The sequence below is a fragment of the Paramormyrops kingsleyae genome, chromosome 14 (genome assembly GCF_048594095.1).
Source record: "Paramormyrops kingsleyae isolate MSU_618 chromosome 14, PKINGS_0.4, whole genome shotgun sequence".
NCBI classification, from domain to species: domain Eukaryota; kingdom Metazoa; phylum Chordata; class Actinopteri; order Osteoglossiformes; family Mormyridae; genus Paramormyrops; species Paramormyrops kingsleyae.
The window spans coordinates 12443642-12457384 of record NC_132810.1 but is presented as its reverse complement, the minus strand read 5'-3'; the positions used below and the strand labels follow the sequence as shown (position 1 = coordinate 12457384).

The 13743-nt window shown below is 42.0% G+C and overlaps 1 protein-coding gene across 2 annotated transcripts; it reads right to left on the bottom strand.

Annotated features, from left to right (window-relative positions):
* Positions 1 to 2: 2 nt before the first annotated feature.
* Positions 3 to 13569, bottom strand: atg14 (autophagy related 14). Of its 2 annotated transcripts, XM_023798762.2 has the most exons (10): positions 13128 to 13568; positions 12373 to 12435; positions 12155 to 12197; positions 11790 to 11871; positions 10269 to 10506; positions 8851 to 9080; positions 8383 to 8500; positions 5948 to 6038; positions 1975 to 2060; positions 3 to 1089 (listed from the first exon to the last, which is right to left on the bottom strand). In XM_023798762.2, exons 1-10 carry the CDS (start codon positions 13382 to 13384, stop codon positions 789 to 791), a joined length of 1509 nt encoding a protein of 502 aa, XP_023654530.1. In that variant the 5' UTR covers positions 13385 to 13568; the 3' UTR covers positions 3 to 788. The 2 variants fall into 2 exon arrangements, with proteins under 2 accessions (XP_023654530.1, XP_023654531.1); XM_023798763.2 differs by lacking the exon at positions 5948 to 6038 and having other exon boundaries at positions 846 to 1089; positions 13128 to 13569.
* Between the last annotated feature and the right edge of the window lie 174 nt (positions 13570 to 13743).

Sequence of the window (13743 nt, the reverse complement as noted above, 5' to 3'; positions counted from 1 at the left end):
AATAAACTGTTTCAAATGTTTTATGGCAAAAAAAAAATTGCATAATAGCCATACACTGTTACAGAAAATGTGAATCTACCTATTCCGAAGTATTTTGAGCTTCCTCTGTGTCTTCAGTCCATTGAATGGATGTTGATGGTTATTTGTAGTACACGTCACCTGTCGCTGACAACCTTTCACACAATATTGCTTGATGCAACAGAAATGTGTCCTTTGGAAGCAGCATAGCATCGCAGTTCAGATGACATTTGGAAGAGGAGAAAAGTATTGTACATCCTCAAGACATGCCATGGCTTCCATAAGGTAAACATGGACATAACTGTCCGGTTGACAGCATTTGGTACAGATTAGGTCTAAGCAAACATGAAGATCCTTTGCTAGTACTAAACTCAGTAGTAATTACCCAAGAACACAGTGAATGTGACAGGTTCTAATGTTAAAAATAGCTTTAAAACAGGCCAAACATTAGGTCCAACACATCCTCATTTTGACAATTTTGCACTGGTGGGGTAGGCTGTAAATATTGCTAATTTTCTCTTCGTAGTTGATTCAGCATTATGGCATCCATTGTCTACTCAATCTGTGGTGTTCCAAGTAGGTTTCAAAAATCCTGCTATACTCTTCTCAGAACATATTCAGTGCATAACCGTTTTCAGATAATCTTATAAAAGGGGGATCCACAAAGTCACACCCTCCCACCTCAAACACATACACATGCAGTCTCATCAAAAGGCCCGCTGGGGTAGCAAAGGTGTCTAGGAGGGGAACTCGTCTGTGTTGAGCAGGCTTCAACGCTGGCCCGTGTACGCCCGGAACCAGGAAGTGACGGAGGCGGCCGCTGAGGAGATCATGCCCCCGGCGTTGCCCATGGGCTGTGAGGCCTGCATGGCGGTGCTCTGCGACAGGTCCATGGGCTGCGAGGGGATGTCGCAGAAGCGTGGGCTGGGAACGGTCTCCCAGTCCGTACCCAGGTCAGTCTCCTCATCAGTCACTGCCTCATTGCCGCTATCCTCTGCCTGACTGGCTGCCTCTGGCTCCACAAACTCCATGGAGTCCTCCAGGTCGGCACTGACCTCGAAGGGTCCCGTTCTAGGAGAGAAGAGTGCCAGGTTGGGAACTCAGGCTTCCCCAAACACAACACTACCTGCTTTGAGTATCAGCTTAGTCTATAACCTGAACAAAATGCTCCTATATTTTTATATATTCAAAAATCGATGAAGTTATGCATTTCTTTATTCAAGAAAATCATCTAGAGCTGAGTTGACATTTGTTGGACTTAAAATTCAAGAAACAAAGTGCATTCATGGAGGGGGGGCATATTATACTCACAAACTGTGTGCAGGAAAAAAAAATTCCTTTCCTACAATCCTCACCCCCCCCCCCCCCAAACAAGGCTGAAGGGCTTGATGCTGAAGGCACCTCTGGTGACAGTTTAACCAATGCCCTACAAGAACAAGCTGCGGGGCCAGATGGAAAGCCGGCCAAGCGACCACACTGACAACATGCTCAGCGGAACGAAACGCTGCTGCTGCAGAAAAAAAGCTCCACTCAGCAGGGGAAAAAAAGGGAGGGGAGAGCTGCCTTCTATGACACAAACCATTTTGTTTTTTTTTTTTTTAAACACCATTTTACATTTGGTTGTTGGTATCTTTTCTAAATCACACCTATAGGAACTGCACCAAGCTTCAGTTTAATTTGCCAACTTGGATCACAGGGTCAGCCTCCGTTTGTTATGTTTAACAAAAACTATACAGATTCTTCAAAAAACCATGTCCTCAGAGTGAGATGTGTAGCAATCAAATATTAAGCCACCGTCTCACCTTGCTTCACTCTGACACACTGGTTTTTGAAAATATCCTTCTTACTCCAAGACTTGCATTATTACTCACTGACTGGAAGAACTGAAGAGCAAATAGTACAGCAAAATGTATACTCTAAAGGTGCATCCTGCCTGATGGAACAAAGGATTCTCACCTGCCCAGGTTGTTGTTGTTAGGGGACACCAGAAACATGATGTTCCGCAAGGTGTGGTGAGGATGCAGCAGCTCACTTTCGACGTGCTGGTGATTCCAAGGACGACAAAATTAAACCACAAGCATTCATCCACCCAGTTATGTTTTGCACAAAGGTATGACCCCTCCTCAGACAAACAGGAAACCTTCAGTTTCAAGTCTAGGCGTTGATCTCTACCCTGTACACACCTAAGTCTTACTTACAACTCATACATTCATATTTATCACTGAATGTTAAGCTCGCTCTCTTTATGTGCACCATGCTTCAACTTAGCCACTATTCATATAATTATACAATTAACTCATACACTATATGGACAAAAGTACTGGGACAGTATAGGATGCCACACTTGCAATAAGTCAATTTGTGATTTTCTTTTTCCTTGCTGGATATTTCACTGTCAACTATAAGTGGTAATATTTCAGAGTGGTAGTATTTAGGAACAACAGATACTCAGCCACAAAGTAGCAGACCACATAAAGTAAGAGTGGGGTCACCAAGTGCTGAGGCTCATAAAAGTCGCACATAGCAATGCTCTGTTGACTTAACTGTAGAGTTCCAAACTTCCTCTGGCATCAACTCCAGCACAAAAACTGTGTGCTAGGAGCTTCATGGAATGGGCTTCCATGGCCAAGCAGCTGCATACAAGCCTCCCATTACCAAGTGCAATGCCAAGCGTTGGATGGAGTGGTGTAAAGCACACTGCCACTGGACTCCGGAGCAGTGGAAACGTTCTCTCGAGCGACGAATCACGCTTCTCTGTCTGGCAATCCGATGGATGAGTCTGGTTTTGGCGGTTGCCAGGAGAATGGAACTTGCCTGACTGCACTGTGCCAAGTGTAAAGTTTGGTGGAGGGGGGATTGTGGTGTGGGGTTGCTTTTCAGGGGTTGGGCTTGGCCCCTTAATTCCTGTGAAGGGAACTCAATGCTTCAGCATACCAAGACATTTTGGACAATTCTATGTGTGTGTAAATGTATGATACTCAAATACTCCTCATTTTACGATGCATCAATTTACAATATTTTGATTTCAGAATGGTACAATGGCGATGTACATTCAATAATCAACTTTGAATTTTGATGTGTAGGAATATGCCTACAATACTTTCTACTAATGCCGTCCAACGGAGTGTGTGCCTAGGCGGATGCTGTCGACTGTAGCTATCCCAAACAAACATCTAACAAGGCCTTGCTCAAAGGCCCGATGGTAGGATCACTCTGCCAACCTTGGAATTTGAACCAGCAACAGCCCACAAAGCAGCTGCTCCAACAATTTTTAAAATACATTTTTGCATGTGTTATTTTACAAATAAACACTATAAATGTAGAAATAGTACAAATAAACCTTTCTATAAGTAGGTGTGTCCAATCTTCTGACTGGTACTGGGTACATAAATATTAAAACTAGACAACTTCACATTGCAATGAGATTTTTACATTAAATATTGAAATACTAAAAAACGAAGGTTGCAAAAAGTACCCAAAATAAACTAAAGCCAAATAGAATCTGTCAAGTTGGTGCTGTTGCCGCAAGTAGTGCTGACACAAAGTTTTGCCAACAAATGATGTGCTTTTACTCAAAATCCAATCTTTAGAAAGACCAATGTCTTTTCATAACCAGGTCTTATTCACTTTTGTTCATTTACCAATCCTCACACATTTATTAAATTTCTCAAAATGTGCCTCACCGTTTGGGAGTTCATTTGCAAGGACGAAAATGATTATGATTGGCTTGGAGAGTGCATGATTCAACACATACTACATAACTTGAAAAGGAACAATCATTAAAATTACAGAGCTTGCTAAATTTTGGTTTCTACAACAATTTTTATGCAGCTTATTGACTGGAATTTAAATGTACAACAGTAGATAGCATAAATTATCTGCCTCCTAGGAAACGTTTCTGTATGAGCATTGATCACTGTTTCAAGCGCTCCGTCAATTTAATGCTGCGGGATCGGTCATCAGGGCTAATTAGCAGTTACCAGCATGCTTTGCACTGCGCGCAGAGTGTTAGTGTGAATTAATGTGTATTTTGTGGATTTACGTTAATGGAAAATATTGTAACTGCATGATGTTTGCCATAGAATGCGTGTGTTTTGTTTGTGTGTAACTGTGCTGTGTAAAATTGTTGGCTTCCCCATCTGTGCCGCTGCTAGTATTAAACCAATCATGGCTGTTATTAAACAGTAACTTTCATTTTAAAACAGCCGTCATCTCCTTTATTAAAACGACTCATGCACTTCCCACAGTACATTTTTGCTTTTTATGCGAGTCTGTTACATGCAAAACATTCTGCACCCTTTAGGGTTGTGGAGTAAATAATAAATTTGTTTATTGGAATGTTTGCTGTTTAATACATTTTGTAATGGGATTGCCTGTGGTTGCTTTAACAGTGATATGGTTTTCCCCACTGCCACCAAGAACCAAGTCGTACCAAAGCCGAACCACGAAGAGACTGTATTCCATTGCAAGGTACGTGAGCCATATCCGTGCCAACATGGCCCTGCTTACTAACAAGGCCAATAATGTCACTAAACTGTGCAGACTGCATCACCACCATCTACTTGAAAAGTAGTACAGATCGGCTGAATGGAATGGATTTGTAATGCAAACTACTCAAGCTAATGCTATTTTTGCTAGCGTCTGGTGCCAACATAATATGGTGATTCTCACAGATGTGCTAGCAGAAATTAGCATAGTAAATCATAATGTACACCATGTGGACAGTAAAGCAAGCTTTTTTGGTTTTACACAGGTCTCTCCAAATCCAGCAACACCTTTACCGAGCTGACTATTCTGCAGTGAAAAAATCAAAGCCAGCCGGAACCTTGCTGTGATTAGTGTCTGTTTGTGGTATGGGTTGGGTACGGCCTAATGATGTGATTTTGTTCTAATAAATATTGGGGTATTTATGAAACAAAAAGAGTGTTCTTAAATTTCTCTCAAACCCATCTTCAAGTGATTTAAATGACAAGAATGAAAATGATTACGATTGTCTCAGAACACATGCAGCGCTCATGCAAAAGAAACTGATTTGTAAACATACAAGAATATATAAAAAGGAATAATTAAAATTGCAAAGATTTTTTTTCCTATGATAGAGTAAGAGTAAAAATATTTTAGCGAAACTTTAACCCCCGCACTATAATGTCCATACAGAAAAGTGAGAAAAAGCCTTATTTTAATATAACTGACTAGCATGGTTAGAATTGTATGTGCATAACATGCGATGTTGATATTAATACTGCACATCACCAAGTCGAATGATATACTACAGCCATTTTTCAAATTCAGTACAAAATACCCCACCTTGTGCTGTGATGTCATTCAACACCGGTACCAGTTTTACACCAGTATAAAAACAAACAACTCAAAATACAGTACTTGGTGCGGTGGCAAAATGCCCTAAATTATGTGACAGCTGACCTAAAACCAATAAAACGAAAACTTCAAGTAGCCCATAAAATAAAAATTCACACTTTTGCAAACTGCATTAACATTAATTTTTTTTCCCTATTATCAGCCAGGCTTGATAAAACATCAAAGAAGGAAAAATGTCAGCTGGATGGATGAGAAGAGTCAAAGGTGTGGGGAAGCAATGCCAATCTGGAGTATTCTCCCATAATCCTTCTGTACCATGAACTTGTAGAGTTTTGTTCAGTCACATACTGTAGGGCAGACAGCATTAATTCTGTGAGAGTGATCATTTTAAGATGAGATTGTTATTGAAAAGCACAGTATACTTTTTGTGGTTTTTGGAACACATGGCATCTTCAATGGTGCATTTTAAAACGTTCATCCTGGAACATGCCTAGGGGAGTATGCCTGAAGTTTGGAGTGGTCTAACAGCAGACTGGACCTTTCCAATTAGAGAGAGATACCTGAGGGCTTTCAAGCACAGGAGTAAAATATCTCCAAAGGCCAGGGGTACCTGAGAGAAGCAGAGGTGCAAGATGTTGGTGTTCAGCTTGTTGAGGGCTCGGGTGAACCTGTAGCGAGTCAGGCTCTCGCCGCAGAACTCGCTGTGGAAGCAAACACACACACACACGCCCAGGGCCGGCCCTTTACATGTGAAGTAAACAAGTGTTGCTAATGGAAACAGAGGCCTGGTGTACCTTCATGACAGAGAAGCAGCACAGCAAGCTCTCAGAATCAGGGGCCAGTTGCACAAAACACCTTAACATTTTCCTTAATGTCCAAGTTAAGGTTTCCTTAAAATAAAAATCGGTTGCACAGAACACCCTCAGGTCTTCTCCTTAAGGTTCCCTTAAAATTAAGTGTAAAACTAGGATAATGAGGAAAAACTTAAGTAATCCCCTTAAAGTTCCCTTAATGGTTGCATAAAAGACCTCAATCATAAAGTAAGGAAAACAACTTAAGATACACTCAAGTCAATCTTGACAAGGCTGAGTTTATGGTGTAAAATAAAATGAACACAACCCAAGAACAATGAGAACCCAATGGATGCATGTAACAATGGGCAATTGATTTTGCATTATAGCTTTGACCAGCAGTCACTTTATGATTTATCTGAAGCTGTAAGTTAGCAGCATTTAATTTATACGTCCTGTATATTCATTAAATCTAACAAGCAAATCAATCTTTTTCCCACAGAATTAAAAAAACTGTATAATGTTATTCTGCCAATAAGCGTGGGCAAGTACCAAACATATGGTACTTCAAGGTGTTGGTTTTCCACCAACACAGAAACTGATACTGAGGCTGAATGACATGTCAATGTGAGGCAGGGTATATTGTACTGAATTTGAAAAATAGTTGTAATGTGTTATAGGTCTGGGTGATGTGTGATATTAATACCAACATCACATGTTATGCACAAGCAATTATTACATTGCTAGTCAGCTAAATTAGGATCAAGCTTTTTCTTACCTTAAAATTCTGTATGGACATTATAGTGCAAGGAGTTCATGTTTCGCTATAACTTTTTTCTGTCATAGGAAAAATTTTTGCAATTTTAATAATCACTCCTTTTCAAGATTATCTAGGATACGTTTAATTAAAAAAGTTTAAAGTGTACTTTCCCTGAAACAATCATGATCATTTGCATCCTTGTTGTTAAACTTTAAAATCACTCCTAGATGGGTTTGTGAGAAATGAAGTAAAAATGGAGCTCAGTATTAAATACCCCAATATTTATTACAACAAAATCACATTATGATCTTAGTACCTATATTATACAAAATACTTTTTGTCATCATGCCATCCTGATTTCGTATCTGTTCTTCCGAGCAGATTGCAGTTTAAGCTTGGGTATCTTAATTTGTCCGCGCATGCATTATCACTTTTTTGTGTGTGTGTGTGTGTTTTTGTGTTTGTGTTGTTAAGTCTTTATTGTCTTCCGAATTCACAACTTTTCAAGACTGTGGTTGTATTGTTTTTCAGAGGCAGGCTATTTACAAGACCAAAATCGACAAGAGAAAGAATTTTAGATGTCATCCCATACCGAAGTACAAAAAAAGTTACAGTTGGTTTGGCACCTTAGGTACTGGTACTGTACCTGACCAGAAGTCATTGGAAAAGTGGAAGTACCAAACCGAAAGTACTGTATGAAAAGTATGGTAACTTGTGGTGGAAATGCGCTTTTAGTTATCGTCATGCAAAAACCCTTCATCAAGCAATATTTTCATCAACAAAATTAACATTGGAGGCAGTACCGGGTATAACAAATCGGTGCAGCAAGGGCATGCAAATGATTTCCATGGAAATTATACAATTTTGCTGCTGTAAAATGTCTTCCGATGCAGTAAATCCATTAAGGCTTTTCCTTAACTAAGGAAACCTTGTACGGGATTCTGTGCAAGACTCATAAATTGTTAAAAATTGAAACGGTAAGTATCACACTTACAGGGGAAACTTAAGGTGTTTTGTGCAACCTACCCCAGGCCTTTTAAAACCTGCGAGTAAGCGGAGATTCACAAACAAGGCAGCAAATTCATCCAAGTAAAAAGCCAATACATGAAATGCACCCACTTCCATGCTGATGTAATTTGCACATCATACTGTGCAGGGAATGCAACTTTACTGAACTAAAAATTATTTATCCACACTGGACTGTTTTTGCATAACCAAATACAGAAAGTTAATAATTTGCTAATGCTGAAATACTGCCAATTGTTTCATCGACATTTACCGAATGGAGAAAAGCTGTTATGAGAGACTGCAAAGCAGTTTTATGCAAAATCAGCCTTCAGAGGCAAGTAAAAGCGCTAAACTCATCTAGTCAACCACCCAGAAGTCAGACTCTTGATCACCTAAACCACTCCTGCAAACCAGAATGGATATGACCCTGCTTCTTCCCTGTAGCCTTTAATCTCCCGTCTAATAACGCAGCACCAGGCTGGGTACCTGTTACAAAGCTTCTTGGGAAGGTTGACATTCAGGATGTGGGACAGAATGTTGACGAGCTGGGTGGCGTAACACAGGGCAGCGCTTATGGTGTGTGCCGGATTGATGTGATCCAGCTCTGAGGAAATGGAGAACAGGCAACCATGAAACAGCTATAATATTGTGCTACACCTTAAGTCGCTAGCACATTCAAGCTAATTAACTACAATCAGTTCTCCAATTCAAGCATACCTAATTATGTTCATTGTATGCATGAGAACATTTGGTTTTGTGAAAATCTCTTTACTGTGCTATATAGATATTTATAAATAAAATTAAAAATCTGTTTATGGCATAATAAATTACCTTCAAGACATCCTAAAAATCACTAAACTGCTTTCCACTGAGTGAAAAATATTTTTAAAATAGGGCTGTTGATTCACAACGTGTTAATTCCAATTTCGATTATTGCATATGAATCAATCATACCAGGACCCTGATTGGTTCTCTTATCCTCCACCCAGCTGTAGTAGGCAGAGCAGTCCCCATTGCTGGGCAACGTGACCCGCGGGCTTGTGATGCTGATGCTGGTCTCTCCATTCTGATCATCCCAGATCCATCGGCCTGACAGGTAGGTGGTCCGGCGAGCCTCTGCCAGTTCGCTGACAGTGCTGGAGGTCAATGCGGGGTCACACTCTGCCGCCACATCGGCCGGGTCCCTGTGGCAAGACAGGAGTCCACATGGGTGACTTCTAAACACTCCCCTTTCACTCCAGGAGGAGAGGCCTTGAGCCATGCAATCACCATGCAGTACTAGTGGCCTTCCGAATAAAAATACACAAATGAGCCAATAGCTCAGGATGGCTCAGGGGATGATGCTGTGGTCACACATGTTGTGACTGATGAGAAATTGGGACTTGCTCCCCACAGAGTCCTGGGTGCTCTTTCTCGCAGCTCAGAGACAGGTTTTGTGTGACTAGTGTCTCAAAACTCATTTGTTTGAGTATGACATCTTGGTATGATCCAGCATTCCATTCCTGAGTGCCATGTGCTTCCAGGATAAGGTCTACAATCCTGCAGTGGATATGCACTTACAGGAAACAGATGGGAGAATAGACTGCATATGCAAATACAGATTTAAATGCATTAATATTCAACTCGGAACTCCTGCGGCTGCAACCAAACTTGATTCGCAGCGAGAATTTTGAATGTTGTGTTTCCTTGGTTACAACGATCCAAAGACCCTACAAAGGGTCAGTTTGCGAATGCTTAAAATACACAGCAAAGAATTAATCACAAAACAACGACACAGGTATCTAAGGGCTGAAACTAATATTTTCATTTGATTTTTCCATCAGAATTTCAAACTTACATACCCGCCCACACACATTTGTGTTTTTTTTCGCCATGCTAATTGTTTCAGTTTGCCCCTCTGTATTAACACACAGTTAAAATGTTCTGTATTTCTTCCATTGGTATAAGTAGCCAAGTAATGTTATAGGTTATTCAAATTTCTTAAATATTTTTCTTTACTTTCAAATTTATTTAAATGATCAGATTGCAGCAACCCTTGTTGCTATTATGTAACACAGCCATTACCAAAACATCTTTTTTGGTAGCTACGGCATTGATGCACAACCCCGCCATTACTCTAATGCCAGTGACTCAGGCTGCAGAAAGGATACTCTTAGAATCCCCTTTTTTCACTAAAGCTGCAAATGTGTTTTTTTATAAACAGGAAAACAGGCCACATATGTGGTATACACAAAGACCTTCAAATAGCTGCAACGCAGGTCAATGGTTAATCAATGCTGAAACCACCAGTTCTGTGGCTGTGATATTCCACAGCAGCAAACTCATGCTCCTACGGTATAAGGCAGACAGACACTCTGTGTGGCCCTACCCACCTGGTGCCCTGCTTCTCCTCCTGGGTGGGGAAGATGAGGGTGGTCAGCTCCAGGATGTGTCCCCGGCGGATCTCGGCCAGCTGCTCCAGCCGGCCCTGCAGCTCGCGGCCCCTCTTCTCCAGCAGCTCTCCCAGGCGCCGGTTGTGCCTCTCGATTTTGTCCTTCTTCTCCTGGTGCCGGCTGGCCCGCCGCTGCAGCCGCTGGCTCTCCTCGTGAGTCCGAAGCAGCAGGTCCTGGCCTGAGCCAACAGAATGGAGGGAGAAGTCAACATGCCCAAAAGAGAAGAGGTGAAAGAAGCAGCAAGACAGCACTGGGATATGACTTTATAGCCATCCTTTACATATTCATTGAACAGGACGCCTGTCCACCACGAGGCAGGCACGTATTATGAGCAATTTAGCACAGGACTGACTGCTATGGTGCAAGGGAAAAGAACGTCCATTTCTGTTGTTGTTTAGCTGCTTAGAAAGAAAACAAAATGACCGAGGCAGGTTTATAAAAAAAAAAAAACCTGAAGATGGACAAGCCTTGCATTTATCCAAGCACACGAATAATTACAGATGCTCCTCTACTTACGAACCTTCAACTTATGAACTTTCAGACATACGAATGAAGAGGACTGCAAGTCTAAATAGTGTTCGTTAGGCTCCTGTTTCCTGTCCGCAACATCAGTTTGTTCTGTGCGCCAATTCCTCCTAGTACGAATTCTGGCCGCTACTCCCGCCGCACACCAGTGTAGCATGCGTACTCCCAGCATTCCAGTTCTTTGTACTTGCGTATCGGCAAGACGTGCTCTCAAGATCAAAGTTTACTTCATTTTTATTGTGAAATATTCTGTGCATCCATTATCCATTTTTGTTTTATGTATCATTAGTAATGTGTTTTAGGATTTAAAAAAAAAAAAAAAAACATGTATTGACTTTATATCATACTTTCATGACCCGGTCGTCCAAGCTTCCGTGTGCCACGCCCCCTCATCTACCCCGTGTGGAATCCCCGTGTTACCAGCTGTTTCAAGTCATGTTGATTGTTGTTGTTTATTTAAATCCGCGTTACAGAATGTTTCCCCAGTCCAGTCATTAACGTCTTGACGTCGTTTTCATGTTCCTGAGTGTGTTTCCCCTAAATAAACCCGTGTTCATTGGATTTCGCCAGCTCCTGTGTTGCTTTCCCGCACCGAATGCATGACAGAATGATCGGACTTGGGAAACATACTCTCACACGGTCTTATAGACACAAGACTAATTAACACAACTAGAAACAGCTGATGACACGGGGATTCCACACGAGGTAGCAAGAGGGGCGAGGCACACAGGAGGATCGGCACGAGCATGGCATGACCCATACTTACTTATGCATGTAGATTTGAGTACCCTTAAAATAATGTTGAATAACGACTTACGAACATTTCAAGTTACAAAAAGCCATTCGGAACACATCTTGTTCGTAAGTAGAGGAGCGTCTGTATATTCAAAATAGACCAATCAGCCAAAACAGAGCCAGTAGCGGGGCCACACTCACCACTTTTCACTTCCTCATTACCGCAGCAGACAGCTTCTTTCAGCTGCTCAATTTTCATCTTGCATGACATAATCTTCCACTTCTGTAGGGAAAAAATACATGGGACTGGATATCTCACAACTAGACCTCATTTATAATGAGTTTTGCTCAAAATATATATGTATAATGTGAGTTGGTCATTTGAAATAACATCTGTCCAACTATATTCCATAACCACTTATCCACGAAGGTGAGTCTGAAAACAATCCATGAAAACACAGTATGGGATGACTGTACATCTCAGCACAAACAAACAATTCTGAACTTCCCCCCCCAATTGTAGGAACACAGATAAACTCTGTACTACAAACATAAACCAAACTTACCAGCTGATCAGCTCGAACCTTCTTTTCCATGGATTTGATTACTCTTACAGGAAATAAGATGTAAATGTCAAACATACCTGGCAATAATTTATTTCAGATTTCCAAAACGTAAAATACATGTTTCTCTTACAGACTGGTGTATGCATACCAGGATCTCAATATAAAATTTCTTAAATTCACACAACGAACCCAGAGAAACTATCGCAACTAAATACTACCTTTGCTGCAACTCCTCCTTTTCCTCTCTTAACTTCTTGAGTCGGTCTATTTTCTGAATATATCTAGAAAGGAAACAGAGCTGATTTTAAGGATCGACGTTTTTATTTTTGTATTATCGTGTTAATGATTTCCAAAAACTTTGTTACACAAACAAGGGACAGATTAATCATGACTACAAAGCAGCACTTTGACGTCTGTCGCACGCAATGTTTTTTTTTTTTTAACCGAACTTTCAAACAATGGTGGCAAACAAACACGTCGTACAAACGTGCTTAGTCACTTTCTGCACTCCGGACAGTACACGGTGTGTCATGGCAGGTGATCTATAGCTTCCCCAATAACTTAAAATAATAAATCGGCCGCTTGCAAAGACGTGTTAACGGGGTTCGACCGCACATAGCTTATGGAAATGCCGCAGCTATCTTAACGCTTGGTAAGCTTCCAGAAATAGGGAGAAACAGACGGAAATAGAGCGGAATGTGTAATTTAATTAAACTGCGGGATTATTTCTGGGGGGTTCCTCAGCCTTTTAGACACATCTAAAGGCGTTAGAAGCACTGCACGGCCACAGACAGACTGGATGCACCGGGAGAGCGGCTAACAGGCTAATGCGACCGGCCGTGTTTACAACATGACACGGGTTTGAGGGGGGGGGGTGTGCATCAGATCAGCTACCCCACAGGCGCCCACTGTCTTTTTTAAACTTAAGTTAAGGGGGGCTGGGTGAAAACAGCGTCATTTGACGGCCACTCACCGCTCCGGGTTCCTGCCGTCGAAATAAACGAAGTCGCCAGCCTGGATGCAGCGGGCGCAAGTGAGTCTGCGGCGGGCCGTGTTGCACAGGGGACAGCGCTCCACCGCCACGTACAGCCCCTCCGCATCGTCCACCGACTCCACCATGAGCGAGCCCGGGCCGTGAGATCGCAGCGGGGGCCCGGCCCCGGGCAGACCGGCGACTGCCCCCTCACCAGAGCCGGTCTCGCCTGCTTCGCTCCCAGCCAGGGACGCCATTAGACTGGCGGAGTCTACACGTAAACTGAAACTCTAGTAGGGAAATTGTATTGACGGGGAAAGACGGCAAACATCTTAAATACACCGTCATACAAAGTCCGGTCACTACAGTTTCGGAGACGGCAGGAAAACCGACGCTTATCCGCTGTTGCCGTTTCGCTCAGGCCCTTTTGGCTCACGCGTCACGTGACATATGTTTTTGTATGAGTGATCACGTGGGACGCAAGCACGCTAGTGCACGTTTTACACGATGCTGGATTTAATTGCGCTTTTGCTGCACGGTTTGTAGTACAAAAGTTTTAAACGCCAAAATACAGAGCTTATAACCTTAAGAATACGAAATCCAGGCACTTGTTTTC